This window comes from Chaetodon auriga, chromosome 18 (genome assembly GCF_051107435.1).
Source record: "Chaetodon auriga isolate fChaAug3 chromosome 18, fChaAug3.hap1, whole genome shotgun sequence".
NCBI lineage: Eukaryota > Metazoa > Chordata > Actinopteri > Chaetodontiformes > Chaetodontidae > Chaetodon > Chaetodon auriga.
This window is the reverse complement of record NC_135091.1, coordinates 9,848,166-9,865,980: the sequence shown is the minus strand read 5'-3', so window position 1 is coordinate 9,865,980 and position 17,815 is coordinate 9,848,166. Positions and strand designations below refer to the sequence as shown.

At 44.0% G+C, this 17,815-nt stretch overlaps 1 protein-coding gene across 7 annotated transcripts in view; it reads right to left on the bottom strand.

Annotated features, from left to right (window-relative positions):
• sash1a (SAM and SH3 domain containing 1a) overlaps positions 1–17,815 on the bottom strand; it is a 166,873-nt gene that overhangs the window by 40,212 nt on the left and 108,846 nt on the right. For 4 of the 7 annotated variants that reach the window (XM_076757119.1, XM_076757123.1, XM_076757120.1 and 1 more), the window contains exon 2: positions 1,577–1,705. In XM_076757119.1, the coding sequence (XP_076613234.1) occupies positions 1,577–1,705 (129 nt within the window). Of the gene's footprint in view, positions 1–1,576; positions 1,706–10,288; positions 10,925–17,815 lie in introns of those variants that run through there. The other 3 variants (XM_076757122.1, XM_076757126.1, XM_076757125.1) reach the window with 2 other exon arrangements.

Genomic DNA, 17,815 nt, shown 5'->3' with positions numbered 1-17,815 from the left:
AGGTGTTGTCTGACCCATATTCCTTCCTTCATGTGTTTTCTCCCCTCTTCTCCTATATTTTGGTGCCAAACTTTGCAGAGTGGCAGGACAGCTGCAGGCTCTCACAATCTCCATTCCCCTCATCCTCCCTCCCTTCGTCTTCCTCTGTTCACATCCTTATCCTCCTCCTGTGCTGGGCTTCAGGCTCAGGGCCCAGTCAGCTCTTTTCCTCTCTTCTTACACACGGGCTGCAAAATCTGATTGCTTCCCCTTCCCCTGTTTTATCTCCTCAGGATGAAACCTTCCCAAACGATAAAATGTCCAGGGGTAATCCACATTACTGATGAAAAACTACACATGATGGCCACACAGAGAGAACACTTAACCTACGATTGGTTGCAAAATGTATCTGCACATTTACAGCTATGACATTTTATGTGCTCCAATCCCTCTCCTCAAAGCTGCGAGAACAGGATGTCTGCCTGCAGTCATTAAAAGGAAGAGCACGATAAATCAGCTATCCATGTAAGCCATACCTGTCAACCCAACCAGAACCACATGGCAGCCTTAAAGAAGAAAAAGCCTCCTATTAAACTGGAAAACCAGTAATGACAGACAAAAACATATGAGCAAAGACAATTTGGACAGGGGCTAAAATAAGAAAGGTTGAGGTAACATGATATCAGTGTGAGCAAAATCAGTGGAGGGAGAACTGAACTCTTCCTAATTTTATTTAAGTTGGACATTTTACTTTCAAGCTGTAGAGCAGCAGCTTGTGGAAGTCAGAAAAATAGCCAATAGCAAACAATAAATTCACCATGAATAAGTCATACAGCAATTATGAAGTTAGCATAATACTCAACACTTGTCTTATATTTGTGGACCAACTGGGTAGTGTGCTGCACAGAGCTAGGCCCTCTGTAACAGCACCAGCAGCATTCCTTCATACATCTGTGTGCAGCTTGGCAACCAAAGGGGTGCCCCACTACCCTACTTCCTTGTGAAAGGGACCCCCAAACCCTCCCATGGACTTCCAGAACACCACTGCATTCACATCCAGAAAAAGGCCCACTGCCTTTGAGCAAGTCTTAAACCGTACCACATATTCGTGGCTGTTCCCTCACCGTTGTTTCTTGCCAGGTTGTTGGCTAATAGTGTGGAAATTACACTCTGTACAGCTATGAGACCATTCTAAAAGGGGGATGTTTAGGGCCATTATTAAACGATTTGCAGAAAACAAAAACGATCATTTGTCCAAAGCAATTTAAAAGCATGCAAACTGAGTAGAAAGTGAGAAATGTTGCGGCTGACAGCTGTTTTAGTTGAAACCATGCGGGTGTTTGTGTGTGGGAATGGATGTGTATTAGTCATGTTGTGGGGACATAAATCTGTTTCCACAGTTACATTGTGTGGACTGTGGGGAAGTAGGTAGAGTAAGGTTAGGTTTATGTAAAGGTTAGGGTTAAGGTTAGGTAAGTTGTGGTTATGGTTAGGGTAAGTCTCCAGGAAATGAAAGTCAGTGTTATGTCCTCTGAAGTGATGGAAACAGTGTGTGTGTGTGCGCATGAGAGAGAGTTTTGTGTTTTTATGTACTCACCATATCAAGCTCTTGGGAGACTCGTCTTTTGCGTAGCTCTTCCATCCGGTCACTGACGTCACTGAAGCAGGTGTTGTAGTACTCAGAGTACTCCTGGGCAAGGTCATCTATGTTACCCAGAGAACCATCCTAGAGAGAGGAAGAGAGGGAATGATTTAGCCCAGGAACTACAACATCCTGAGTAAGGAAAGTCAATAATCTAATTCTACAGGGGGAAACAAAATGCTGTCATTGCAAAAACTCAATTTGGAGAACCTGTTATTCAAACAGTCAACACATAAAAACTTGACATAAAAACAAAAGAGAAACTAAATTCATTTGTTGATGTTGCTGAATCATCAACTTCTAGAGAAGTTGATGAGCACACCCCCTCCATTCTCTTCAGCTACCATAAGCACAGCTTTATGAAACTACTGTTACATACACTTATAATTACTGGCACATAAGAGGTACCTACAGGCATTCATTTGAGTTAACCTGGGGGTGGCACAGGGATACAAACATAATGACTCACACATCACCATTCCAACACTGCTTCACAGAGTTAATGAGCTCACCAATATTTTGTTTATTTGACAGAGGATGGTGACAAAATCCAAGGACTGCTCACACACTCCACACAAACAGAAATACCTAAAAATACCCCTCAGTAAAAGTGTCTGTATACTTTTGCTTTTTATTCAATCTTATCAAGTCCCATTCATGGCCAGCCATGGTATGATCCTGGGTTTTTGTCTTTGTCAAGGCTCATATCAAGGATGCCCTTTACCTCCTCAGACATTCACAGATCTCCAAACCAAACACACTCTTCCGGTTAGCCATAGTTTAGATCAGCACAGTTCCTGTCTTTGTGTGGAAGGCATGTGTTTAGGGTTGAGGGAGGAAGCCGTCCTCCAAACAGCAAAGACCTTACGTAGCAGCGCGCTCTTTGGATATAATGTTGAAGACTGGCCTCTAAGTTACTTTTGGAAACATTAATAATGCAACAGGATCAGTATTGAGGTCTATGAAAATGAGTCGGCAGATACAAACTGTTAACCCAAGGGGCCTATATCATGAAAATAACGAAGCTAGCTGGGATCAGCTGCTTTTGCATGAGTCTGCATTGAAAACAAATGATCTGGGTGGTTGTCAGTAGAGTAATCTACCTAACTTTTCATGCTCCATAAGACCGGAATAATTAATTTATTCCTTTAACGAAGCCCTTGAGAATGTCTGCAGGATGTAGAGCAATCTCTTTTGTACAATGTGGGAGAGAAGACTGACTCCCATCTCTTGCCTTGGTGAAAATGTAGGCCATTCTGGCAGTGATGGCCAACTGTTGAATATTCATCAGTGTTGATCTAATCTGTGCCAGGCAGACAGCTAGCATTGAGTCACTGTGCAGGGTCCGAACAGTCTCTCTCAGTCTCTGTCTTTCTCAACCGGACTGCCTATCTGGGTGCCAGGCCACAAATGAATGGATCACTGTGAGGGAGTGTGCCACACACACACACACACACACACACACAAACACATACATACATATACACACACAGGGGCATAGGACTCTTGTGAACACACATTAGCATGCACACACATACACGCAGGAGATTTCAAAAACACTGGACCAAAACAAACTGATGCAGGCCAATCATATACAACACAGCTCAGTGAACAGAGTTATGAGAGGGTAGTGACTGATTGTGCTTTGAGCACAACATCACTAACAAACACTAATGTCCCATCTCAAAAGTCCAGTTTTACTGGCTGCGATCTATCCTCCCACTCTCATTACTTGAGAAATCCTGTTTTGGCCAGACATATTGTTCGAGATGACTGAGATTCCCAGTGGGAACACTCCCTGAGCACACACATGCTTTTCCCTTCATTCCTCACATTGACTGAAAGCACGCTCTCATTACAGAACTCCAAGATGTTTTAATCACTGTGACATGCCGTCACTGTGCGGATCTAGTTGTCACATCCAGATGATAAGAATAAACCCTGTCCTGATAAACTCTTGATTGACTGAGAGCCACTCCAGCTGGCGTTAATACTGAGAGATTAGTTGGGTCATAGCAGCAATCTAACTCATTAAACTTTGCCATTTTTCTGCTCCCACTCCCACGACAAACACTGGATGTAAACCTCAGCTGCGGACAGGTAAAGCTGCACGTGTTTTGCTGTCGTCTGACTGATGTGACTGCATGCCTCCACGTGCCTGCCAACATATGTGTGTGTGCGTAGATTACTGGGATTCCTCCAATACTTCAGTGGCACAGCCTCATGAGGGTCAAACACCAGGCACCCCACCTCCGCAACCACCTTGTAAAGTGATACTGCATATGCTCAGTTATGTATATCCACTGTGACACCATACATGAAAACAAGTGCTTTCCAGAGAGAATCTGTCAACGTGGGAGTGTAGGTGGAGGGATCTGACAGTGGTCCCCACATCCAGTTTGGAAACAGGGGCAGGGGGGTGGGCGCAGAGACTGGACAAGGGGTGATTTGTGGGATACTGACTGAGGCAGCTGTGGGGTGAGAGGAGGATAAAACATCTGGAGTCTGGGGAAAAAAAAAAAATCGACATCTATGAAAGAGATTCTATGGGCGAATATTAAATCCTCCACAGTTTATCTGACCTTGAAAGCATGTGTGGCTTTCTGTGCGTTGGCACATTAAGCTAACTAATAACTCTTAAACAATTCTCACTCTAAAAATATCCTTTGAAATGAATACAGAATAATTAACACATCTAATTTCACGGAGGTATGTTTCAAATGGAGTCTAACAATGTCACAGCTGACGTAACTACATCCCCACCCTGGATGTGAGGGAGGCCAACTCCCAGTTTTGACTCTAACAAAAGTAACAATAGTCATACAAAACAAAAAACAACACCCAAGCAAGAACATGTGAGCGAGTTTGTGTGTATTTACAGTTCAGAATGCATATTTGTTATTTACTGTTGACTCCAAATGTGCAGCTGAAGTTTGTCAGACCTCGTTGAACAAAAACAGAGTTGCGTGCCACTTCTGTTCCAAGACTTTGCACTTAACCAAAAACAAATTGTTTTGAAATGTTATGGAATACTGCTGGAGAGGCTCGCCGTGGAAGACACTTGTGAGAAGTACTAGTCTGCGTAAAAGCCGTAATCACTGGGAGTTAGTGGCTGCCATGTCGTTCCACCATCAAAACACAAATTACTGGTATTGCACCACAGTGGATAAATATTTCAGTAATGTATGATATGACTGCTACTCAAGACTGCGATGGAGGGGTGGAGATGATTAGCATCCATACCACAATTCCATCATATACATCTATTTCACCTCTTGTCTCTCATGGAAAGCCAAATATCCTCAGCTTTAGTGCTGGACTATAAATCTACATGCTCACGAAAGCTGCACACATGAGAACACAAGCAGCATGACGGTCCAGTAGCTGCTCACTTAGCCATGGCATCCCTGGCAATCTCACTACCACAGAGGTTTGTCTCTTCAGACATTCACTAAGTCAGTATAAAGCAGCCATTGTTGCCACTCTCACACACCGGGGGTCTGCTATTGCAGTAGCACACACATCACTGATAAACCATAGTATTACAGAATATTTTACATACATAATGTCTAAAGTGTTATTGACTTGACCAGTTCATTAAGAGTGGTTGCTCTAATGTGTCTATATACTGAATATTTTTTTTCTTTTTGGGGTAAACCTGGTGAAAAACATTTCCTGAGGATTACACCTCCACTGCATTTACATTTCATTTGAGTTAAGTAACAAGCTGCTATTTCTAGTATTTCTGATAAACACACTGCAAGAGAAGGTGCAGTCCATAGCTGAAGTGACAATTTCTTCAAGACAGAAAATCTGAATGGCACACCATTAAACCAATCTCTTACAAAGTTATTAAAAAATTCCACAGCCAGCATGCAAGGTACTGATAAGTTAGGTCTCCTTGCGTGCTTCAGAATCGCTGCCAAGGCGCACTGCTAATCTCGCGATCATTTTACACTCAATTCATGTTTTCCACCTCGTGTTAGATGTTGCAAAGTCTCCCAGAGGAAGTGCTTGTCTATTACAACCATAAAGAACGATTCAAAAAGGCTAAAAGCCATTAGCCCTGGGCTAGATGTTTATTCTGGTAAGTCTTTTGTGCCATCATACAGGGGCTTAGTTATGTAGAGGTTGAATGGTAGTGTACAGGGTATTAACTATTGTTACAGGGCTGCCCTTGTGACTACTCCTTCTCTGGGGTAAAGAACAATGACAACAGTTTACAATAGAGCCAAGCATCTGATGCAACGTTAGAACGTCAGTAGTACGATCACTTCCACTTTCGACGCACTCCAGGCAGGCAGGTTGAAATTGCCACTGTCTTGCATTGTGTTGCATTGTACTAATGTTTCATCAAGAAGAGAACCAATAGAATTGTCCACATTCACCCTGAGTCATGGATACACCATCCTAAACCCAACCCGCAACAGATCTCCTGTCCAACAGTCCCGACTCGAATCATCATAAAAGCAACAGCACGTAATCCATCCTTTACTCCACCCAGCCCTCTATCCATCCAGTTCCCCCAGCTCCTCCAACAGCAAAGTGCTGACCAACCCCATTTCTTTTTACTGGACTGGAACAGTAGCGTCACTGTGCTGCAGCCCAGAAAGATAAACGAAGTCAGATATGAAAAATCTGGAAAAAGATAAGTGAAGACGGTTGGATGAAAACACAAGAGGGTGCTGCACATGTGCCATATTACATCACCCATCTACAGTAGTTCTGAAGAATGTTGGATGTACTGGAGAATTTCACAAAACACGGAGCCAGGCGAAGTCAGACTATGGAACGTTGGCAATAAGATGCAATGGGGGAAAACTCTCGAGGAAGGTGAGGCCAGGGGGCACAGCCCACCCCTTTTAGAGGCCTTCCTGAGGATATCCGTGGCTTGAGCTCAACAGTGCTCTGCCATCCCAGCAGAGGAAACCTGCCAGATCTCTGTGTGACCTCAATAATGAGACCAGTCAGGGAGGGGGAGCAAAGGAGGAGTGAGCTGAGTTGACAATAGAAAAAATTAGGCTATGGTAGACTGTGTTAGAGCATTACTGGCCAAGATATAAAGTGGTGGAGCTAACCATGGTTTGGCAGAAAAAGGACTGTAGCATATGTTGCCACTCTCTATGAAGTGCTATGTGGGAGGAAGCACATAGGATCACCTCATCTAACCATATGTTTCCCAGACACAATCAATAATCATGTCTCAAGAGTATGTATCCAATCCTTAGGTTTACAGATGAAGCACTGTCTGGGACATAATCAGTGTTTTCCAAATGGACAAACTCCCACCCACGTTGCGTGAAACACCACAAAACTCTCTTCAAACAGAAAAGGATTCCCTGCAGACAAGTAAAATATTTCCAGAAGGCCTGAGCTCAAGATGACCTTTGAAGCAAAAGAGGTTTCTTTCAGAGGAGCAAACAGGGAAGAATGGATGACTGTCAGCCATCTAGGTTTGTGATCAGATCATCAAGACTGGGAAAAGGAGCACAGTTAGAAGCTTGCCATTGGCAAAGGCATGTCTGAAAATCTCCCTTGTGCCTCTCATCTCCATTTAATTGAGGAACGCAGTTATTCCGGATAAAACTGAACTCCACAGACTCATCACGCATTTGCCGAAGGAGGTGCAACGGAGAGGAACTGGAATGGATTATTACAGAGATCCTGAAGTCTGTACGGATGCACACCTCAAGAAACATTACACATCATGCTGAGACAGATAGCAGCTTCCAGTCAGGCAGTTTTAATGTGGCTCATTTAACATTAAATAAAGAGACTTCAGATGTGAGGAATAAAAACCCTCATGTCTCCAGGAGTGGGGTGGGACAAGAAGCAAATCCTCATTCAGACATCTGTAAATCCAACCACTTAGAACAGCTATAGCTCCTGCACCATACCCTTCTAAACTGCCTTTGACTCTTAATTAGCTCAAGGGATATTTACTTGGCTTAAACCACAAATAAATGACTGGCTTACTTAGGTATTCTTATTAAACACATTCCGCAACAGGCTGCTGTGTATGGTTAACCTCAAAGACCGGGGCCCCTCAGAAAAATACTGCAGGCTGGAGTTCCCTTTGATTTAGAGTCAAAACATGACAAAAACTTGTTTTGATGGTTCAAATGTAGATGACATTATGTGGATGAACTCTTTGCCGTTGGCTGCTTTAATGCTCCACTGCGCTGTCACTTGAGAGTTAAGAGTAGTGCTCGAGTTTGGCATGTGTGCCGAAACATATCGTAATCACTCATAGACATACAGTAAGCATGTTGACTAGATCTTTATCAGAGTAGATGTCAATCTGCACAAGCATGTAGGCCTGTTCTCACGTGAGGGGAGCCAAGACCAAGTGCATTTGCAACAGCGAGTTAAGTTGGGTCAACAAGGCTTGGAGCAAACCCAAATTTTAAAGGGCATTCCCATATAGGTTCCTGAGCAAAACAAAAGGCATTGAATGTCACACAGCAATGGTTATATATAGCAGATCCATTCTGCATTATGGTGTTCATTGTGCTCAGGATATTCATCTCATAGAGTGTTTGAAGATAGGAGCCTGAGCACATTGTTAGGAATAAAGTTCATTATAAAGGGCAATTTAAGGGACTTCTTTTTCTGCGAGTGTAGTAACTGCATCCTATTAAAGCCAATAAGTTGAAAAATACATCTACCTTTTTAAAGCAGTGAAAATATAATCTTATTGAGTTACTCATAAGCACTGGAATACTGAAAAGAAATGACATCATGTTTTACTGCAAACCATTATGTTTACATAAATTATGGCTGCAAGCTGCCATCAACTCAAACAACTCATCACCAAAAATCCATCCACTCTCAGAGAATAGCAACCAACAAAAAAATCATGCATTATCATGGCTGTCCGCCGGTTAGTTCTAGTCAGATCTCATATGACAAGAAGGCCAGTCAAATTCCATAGTTTCACCCTTCTAATTGTTTAGTCGGAAAATAAGATGGTCATAGCTATCCGAGCCTTCCCGAGACTCAAGACATAAACATGTAAAGTGTTCCAGAACGTGGAACGAGATGCCAACAGAGGCTGAGGTCAGTGATTTTGAAATTATATGAGAGCGTGCTATGTCTGCTGGCACGATGGCTAATGGTTTTGAAATAAGTTAAGAGAGTGCTGCAGGATGTTTACTGGCAGGATAGTTTGATACTTAACTGTGCGACTAGTTCATGACCTCCAGCATGTTGATGTTAAAAGGACGCATCTCTTATCAACCAGCAAAAACTTGAAAAGTTGAAGGGATTATTGTGATTGGCCATAAATAATGGAGATGGGTGTATGTGACACATAATTGTGAAGAGCAAAAGAGTTCAAAAAGTTTGTTTTGGCTCTGTGTGTGTGTGTGTGTGTGTGTGTGTGTGTGTGTGTGTGTTTCAGCTCAAGGGGAAAAACGTCAAAGATGGACACAGCCTTGCAGACATTTGCCTTGAGAGCAATAAATCTGGATAAATTGCCTGGCCGGGAGCCAGGTCTCCCACCCGGTGTCACAGGGCAGGACAGGCTTCCCCTCCTACATGCACACACAAACACCCAAGCAAGCTCTCTCTCTCTCTCTCTCTCTCTCTCACACACACACACACACACACACACACACACACACACACACTCCTGCATTTACACACCATTCACATTTTCAGCGCCAGACTAAACCAAATTAACACCTCTGTCTTCAAGCAGACTGGAAGTGACTGTAACACATTTGGTCAGCAGATCAATCAGATCCCATGGCCTGTTAACTCAAGGCTGCTTTGGCAGACAAACAAAAGAGCAGTGCAGAAGAAATGTGTGTAGTTACAATACACAGTATCTGCAAAGTCACAAGCATTTACGACACTAACATGCAAAGGAGGGTAAATCCCACTCTGGAGTGAGATAACAGCAGTTTGCAAAGATAACAGGGCACTCAAAAACCTCTCAGGATCAAGAAGAGCTGAAACAATATGGAACATCAAATTTAGGAGTTAGAAAGTTAATGTGCAAAAATTTTACTCTAATGAGCACAGTATGTGTCTGGGATCTTGTGGTCTACCAGCGATCTTGAAGTGAAGTCCAAAGCTTCTCGAACTGCATTCAGCATTTCTCATTTCAGGTTTGGTTCTGTTATCATCCGGTCAACAACACACACGCATCTCTGATGGAGGCCTCGGGCACAGAATCATGTTTAACTTGGAGAAAAATAGGAGCCTCTGGCCAAGCAGCAACACATAAATGAGCTCTTCCAATGGAAACAATGTAGTATGAAAGCACACTAAATGCACAACAGCCACAGAGAGCATGGCAGAATACACACACGGTACAAAGGGTTAATCTGCCAATGCGTAACATACCATCCTCTCATTCGATTCCTGTTTGTATTGATCCGACCGACTCGACAGTATGAATTCGTCACTGGCAGCCCACTGCAGCTAAAGTACCTGAACCACACAGCACAACGCACGGCGCTGGTGCATGTGAAACTTTGGGCCTGTAACGACGCTCACGACTTGTTTTGATGCGTGATTTGCATGCACCGACTAGTTGGCTACAGCAATTAGCCATTCGGCAAATCAGTATCAGCTTCGTGGATGCGGGTGAAAACTCTCAGTTAGTTGTGAGTCTATGATGTCAGCTTATGATCGTGTCACCCCTCCCCCAAAACTTACCAGCATCCCCATGACGTCCGTCCACAGTTGGGAAAAGCTGTCGGACGCGGCGGCGCTCTCTGCCTGGGGCTCGTCAGAAGGCGCACCGGTCCCCTGATCACCTTCCATAACGTTAAAATATTTTGTGTTCAGTCAGAGAAATCTGGCGCAGAGCTCGAATCAAAGCCCACAGGCAGGGGCCTGATCGCAAGCAATAAACGAGATGTCGGTGCCAAGGCTGCTCCTAGAGAAAGTTGCCCTTGACGCACCGGTGAAATGCTCCAACATTGTTTGGCACGATCCGAAGTTTAGTGCGTAAATTGCGCCCTGGCATGTTTACAAAACTCCCGCGACAACTCGTGCGTCGAATTCAAATAAAGAAAAGGCGCAAAAGAAAAGAGAGGCGGCCTTGAGTTGTGAGGACCCACCACAGGTCATTCGTCTGAAAACTTCCGAGCGGGGTGTTCCCTGCTCCGGAGTCCGCAGCGCACGGATCCGTGCCCGTGCATAAACCAAACACCGCACCGGGGGGGAGAAGTCGTCCAAGTGGGCCAAAAGTTTTCGAAAAGTTGTTGGAATTCTTTGATGAGTGACAGAAAACTGTCTGGACCAGTGGAGCGCACACACATAAGCTTATTCCCATTAAAAAATTCGAGTGAGAGAACGCCCGGAGCTCAGAGCAAAATCCTCCAAACACTGCGCCTCCCCCTCTCTTCACCCGCCGACTCTCTCTCTTTCTCTCACACACTCCTCCCAACAAAACATTACAGCAGGAGAAAAAAAAAAAAAAAAAAAAACACTTGTCAGAAGCACAATGGCCAGGAATTAACCCACACTGACGAAACACTGATATTCCAATAATCAGTGATTGTCATGAGATGTTATTCATATCATGACTTATATTTCTTTGACTAAGAAAATATGATTTGACCATATGACACTTTTTGTTTGAACCCTGAACACCATTCTTCTGATTGTTATGATCAAAGGTCTGCTGTAGATACGAGTTTGCACCAGACCCAACTGAAAGATGATTTTTATGTCCCTATTGCTTTCTATGAACCTTTTAAATGATGAGTTTATTATATTACCGACACCAGTATATTCTCTAAAAGACACTATCGGAGTACAGTTCATTTAAGGGATTTTTTTTTAACAGCCAAGAAAACTTTTTATCTCATGCTGACACGGCTTTCCACCAATATGTCTCTCCAGCCAGCACTGAATAGGGACTGTGAACAAAGCACATTCTCCACACAATTGAATGAAAAACAAAAAAGCGCATGGGAAAAGTGATTTACGGGGGTGACGCATGCTTTGCCCTTTGCCTGGCATAAATCTGGATGAAATGCTGGACAATAACACACACAAAAAAACATAAAATTTTGACTGTCACTAATTCATTCCAGTCATTTTACCTCAGGATGGCCACACACAAACATATGAAGTTTGTACACAACATAACAAGCAATGATCTCTGTGCTGCAGATCTCCTTTGAATACAAGCAGGATAAAAAGAAACACGTTATGTACAAGCATGAAATTGCACAGCTATCTTGTCTGATCAGCCTTTGTTGCGCTCCCCCCAGCAGGCTAGTCCATTGTAATGAAGAAGTCCAGAGACTCTATCTCTGATTCTCCCTGTTGTTGTCAAGAGCACATTTTCTCAAAGCAGCAACAGCTGCCAGGTCTTGTGACAGATGCCAGGAGGACCATAGATAGAGCGGGACGGAGAGTAAGACTGAGCATTTTAAATCACGGCTCCTCACTCAGCTTCCTTCCCTGTGCTTTCAAGTGAGTTCGAAAATGTCACTTCACCTGCCAGTTACCAGATCAGCCCACAGAACCACATGCACCAAGAACATGCATTTAAAAGTGACATAGCCGGAGGCAAAAGAGCAGAGCAGAGGAAACATTAACCCAGCATTCCTTTCCATAACCACGTAAAAGGTGATCAGTTACACAATGATCCCTGAAGCTACAGTTTCACCTGTAGTGTAAGGGGATATGTGATATGGCCTACTGTGGATTATGCAGGAGGCAAAAGGCTCCCAAACATTTCACGGATGTATTTTTCATTTTTGCAGCATAGTCTAGGTGATCACTACGAGTAAAGGTATTTGGTCATGAACAGAAGTTCTGGACCCACTGAAATGAACCAATCATGGCACTTGAGAAAAGGTCACGGGATCAGCATTTTCATAATTTATCCTCTAGGGACCATGCATGCATGCCCGTACAAAATTTCACAGTAATCCATCCAATACTCCTATATATGTATAAAAATGCCCAAAAATGTCAGTATCATGGTGGCACTAGAGGAACAGTCAGGATCTCCGAAGCCAGTGGGATTCATCCTCTGGGAACCATGAATAGCAATAACAAAGGTCACAGTAATCCATCCAATATTCGACGGGATATTCTAGTCTGGACCAAAGCGGTTGCAGCTGCACCAGAAATTCAACCTTATTATGCAAGTCTCTACACTTTGTTGGCACTGGTCATTCCTCTATGTATACAGTATCATGGTTCAAAGTGTGTGTAGGTGAAGAATGGCTTTTACAGGCTGTGGGTGAGCGGCAGCGGCTCAACAGTATCCTGCTTACAGTCTAAACACACAGAACACACGCTCACACAAGAGCTGCTTTGTTGGCTGGCGAGTCGACAACCCGGGGGTCTCCGCTGCAGACCTCACATCTGTAACCTCGGTGTCAGCAGCAGCAAGCCGTAGGACTGCTAGCGTGCCTGTGTGTGTGTGTGTGTGTGTGTGTGTGTGTCCATGCTGCCATGACATCATTGCACTGTCCATCAGTCTTTCTCTCTCTAAAGAATGGTGACCACGTTGCGTTTCCTGAGGCACCACCCAGCTAAAAAAAGGGTGTTGGAAGCAACCCCCCCTACCCCTGACACGCACACACACATACTCACCACTCTATGCGCGCAAACACTCTTCCTGCCAAAACCCCCCTTACCCAAATACAAGACAGTGTGACCCCACCTGGACCAACTTAAACAGAGGGGTCAAACTGTTAATGAGGAGAGGAGGAAGCCTGTTGACTCAGTGCACACTCATCAAACACTGCTGGTGTGTGAGTGTGCGTGTGTGTGTGTGTGTGTGTGTGTGTGTGTGTGTGTAGATGGCAGCTCTCCCCTTCTGTCTTCACACGGGCCGCAAATCAAGGTGTCACGTTGCCAGACGAGAGGAAACAAGAGCCGCTCGCTAGTTGTTTCACCACATGCTAATTGCCAATTTATTACATGTTAGAGAGTCATCCCCTTTGATCAGCTCTTTGGAAAAGATGTGAACATTTGGTCAGAGATGAGGACAAAATATGGAGCACATGAACATGCGGTGGATACGCCTGCAAACAATTCACAGTGTCCATAAATGTGCCCTGAAAGTAGGATGTGGGAGCTAAACTTATTTCATGGTTCTCAAAATATATAGGGGGTTCTTTCACAGAAAGGATGATGTCATGAATATAAATTGCTGGCATGGGTTACTTTGAACACAGTCTTGAAAGCCTCAGGACTTGGACTATATCTTGATGGATGTCAAGTATTAAAGTTATTTTGACACTTTCACTGTCTTTCATCTACTTTCTTTCATCTCTTCTGCTATCTATTACTCTGTCTATTATTAATGGTTTCACTGTCTCATCATGAATTCTTTGTCTCCTGTGTGAATCCCACTGGGTTGCTGTGGGATATTACACTGTGTCATCAGGTTTGGGATGAAGCAGGAAAACCTCTGGAGTTGATGGGAGACAGGAAGCATTTGTATCAGGATTTACATGTGTGCGACTATTCGCTCAATATAAATCAGTTAAAAACAAGCCTCCTCTTTCAAACTGGAAGTAAGATCAGAAGCCTGCAGGTTCTGGATGTCCCACACACAACGTATACCTTTAACAACTCTGTTTTATGTTTGGGATTGACAGCAGGGGCAAATTTCCAACAGGCCAGGACAAGGCAAAAGCTCGCCCTCAAGTTCCCTCTTAAAGGGATCAGTGTGTGTTTCTTGCAGGTGTCACTACAGACATGTAGGCATTATATGGACCTCACATCTGAATCAACTGATCTCCCACAGAGTCCTTTCATTAACCATTCAAACACTCCCACAGGCTGAATAATGTGAAAATAAACTTTTGTCAAGGCGATAGATTAAATACTCTTGCCCTGGATTATCGTGTATCACAGTGTGTCATTTTCTAGTGAAGATGACTCAGTAAGATTATCGAAAAACCCGGGCAGCGTGTCTAAACACACTCACAGGGGTGGTGACGCAAGGTAAGAGAGGAGAGAATAAGGAGAAGGAGCAGATGGAAGATAAAGGTGTGGGAGGAGTTAGAGAGGAGAGAAAGAGTCTTTTCAGCGAGCCAAATAATAACTACACTTAGAGAATAATATGAATATACTGTTGATTTTTTGTGATTCTGAGAGGTTGTTTACCTCCTAATGAATGCCACACCAGAAGTCAAAGTCCACCAGCATTTAGTTCTAACCATGGGTGGAGGTGGAGCGAAGAAGAAGCAAAGTTAAGGCAGTGGAGACAGAGCGGTTGAGGAGAAAAAGGAGGCAGAGATAGAAAAAGAATGCGGAGGGCGTTAAAGCAAAGCAGGGCTGGACCTCCCCTGATAGTGAGAGTGACCCTTCCTGGAGGTCGGTGACCCCCAGGCCTTAAAAATAGCCCCTGGGGGAGTCATGCACCGTGCTGGCAGGGGTGATTAACAACATGGTGGACAGACATCAAGGGCAGCACCAGCGCACTTAAGGAATGCTATATATGACCACACAAGACTGACACATGCATACGCTCTGCAGTTTACACGCCGATAGACGCAGTAGCAGTACAATACGGTTTATCACATGCATCTTCTAGATTTTGAAGACATCAAACGCTGAAAGTCTAGTGATTGAGCATTCCTTCATCTATCGATAACCCTCCGCCATTTTTTCAAATCAGCACATGCAGGCTTTCTTCCCAAAGCCTAATTGGATCGCATGTCCTGAACCCTCATTGCTTAGTTCTCAGCACACCTTCTCCTTATGAATAATTGGGATCAAGATTTCACATCATTCATTCTGCTTAGTGGATGGGTCAAAGGCCTGACGGTCCCCTGTTATTTTCTTTGAACCAGCCTGGATGTAAGCATTTGCTATGCTTATTTATCCCTGTGTGCGCATATATGCGTGTTTATGTGTTTTCCAATGTGCACAAAATTGTGTGTGTGTGAAGTGTAGGCGGAGAGGGCAGCCCCACCGTGCTTCACACACCACTGAATCTTGTGTGGGAGTTATCACACAAGCCCAATTAGCATGACAACTAATTACTGCTTCCTCGGCCCCCTCCCCCAGCTAAGCAACTCATTAAATTAAATCAACACAGTGGTCTTTCCACTGAAAACAATGCTTTCAGGGAGTAATAATGAACGCCTGGTGCTTGCTGTTTGTGTGCTCTCGGTATTACTTTTCATAGGGTGGTCAACCATAACACTGGAGTCTTTTGAAAGCTGGGGATATGTTTACTTCAAACATCAACACAGGAATTACTTCTGGGTTCCAGGGAGAGACACAGAGGAGAGGGGAAGAGGAAGACAATTGGGGGAGTGCGAGATAAACACACGGAGTGATATGCATGGGCTAAGGGGAGAACAGTGAGAGCAACATCAAATGGAAAAAGAGATGAAGGTCTGCCTGGGGCATGAGGTGCATGTGATAACCAGCTGTTTGTAGCACAACGCACGCTGTCTGTCAAGACTTCTCAAACAGCTCTCGCAGTGTACGGCATGTCAGCAAAAACAATCTGGATATGGGGGCAATGTGAAGGAAAGCGAATCTGCACACCTGCCCCGACAGAATGCAACCCAATATCCTGTGCGGGTGTCAATGTGATGCAGGAATTCAGGGCTGAGAGAAATATAACAATATTTTGTCAATGTCACTGAGATGCAGTGAGGATAGAGGAAAGCAGATCAGAGGGGTCTCAAGGTTCCTGAGGTTCTCAAGCAACATGACCCGCTGACTCCACTGTAATTTAGACCAAACATTTTCATTGGATTTCTCTTCTCACATTCTTCATGTTGCATTAAGTGAATCTGACATTCAGTTCGAAGAGTCCTGTATATGTTGGCAAATTGGTAAATTATATTGTGCCTCCCACAGACGAAAGCATTTCCGAGTAGGATTTGTGAGTAGTAAATCCGTGCTTTTATTGATGCAGTGGCAACTGCAGGTCTCTTCCGCGCGCTTTATGTCGAAAAACACAGATACGAAAACAAAGCATACTTCTGCTAAGCCCTGGATTCTCAGATTCTCCATGCAGCGTACGCCTCCGTGGCCATGTGGTAGATGATTATGTTACACTATTCTGTGTGTGTGTGAACTGACATTCCAGGGTGTTTTAATCAGGCGCGACTGAAAGGACAGATGTTGTTTTGGATGTAAGCGAGCTTCCAAAGGTATGAGCAGCACTGTGTGAAACGCCAGCGCCCGTTAACTGAGCGCTCAGTGGTGTGAGCTCGGTGCATGCAACCCCAATTCCAAAAAAGCTGGGACGCTGCGTGAAACATAAATAAAACAGCATGTGATAACTTGCTAATCCTTTTGGACATACACTCAATTGAAAACAGTACAAAGACAATATATTGAATGTTTTACATCATCAACTTCAGGATGGAGGAGCGAGGTTCACCACTTTGTGTACACATGAGCACAGGGACACTTCCTAAAACTGTTGTCAGTAAACAAAGTTTGTTTGCAAATGCATTCGCTTCATTTACATGTCGTATTTGCAGGCAGGGATGCGTGTGTGAAAGAGAAATGGCCACGGGAGAAGAGTAAACTGCACCTTTGTTAAAACGCCGTTCACAGCCGGGCTTGAAAATAACAAGAACGGGGTATAAAGTGCGTGTTTGTTTGTTTGCTTGTTTGCGAGAGCGAGCGAGCCCACAGGTGCAGACAGTGGAGATGTGTTGGTCTCACTCTGGATGGAGGTCATGAGACTCGGCTGGCAGCTGTGTTGCTGTCAGCGTGGCGGTGCCAGGCTGACAGCTAATGTCCAGTGTGTCATACGTTCGACTGGTCAGCTCGCTCTGTGTGCTGGGGCTCTGCATTAGGTGCAATGCGGCACGAAGGAGCATGTGAGTGGTCCACAATCAACCATTACTCTTACCAGTTACTGTTACTTTGCTGGATTGTTACATATTAATATGTGAAGATACTTCAAAAGTCTGCCATATTTAAGTAAAACTAAGTGTTACTGTGGATGGATTTCCTACATTTTATTGTAACTGAGCAAAATTACTTATTAGCTGCAGCCGTCTAATGTATAAAAAAAAGTGCCCTACATCTACTTCATTGCAACACAGCTATATGTAATTGGTTAACCCTGATTGGCATGAACATGGCCAGGGTTTGTTGTTTATTTGGATCCTAATTAGCTGTTCCCTTGGCAGCAATTACTCTTTCTGAGGTCCACAGAGTCAAAGCACTTGTGCTCCAATCAAAGTGAGAAGGTGAGCCATCTTTGAATATAAAAAAACTTGG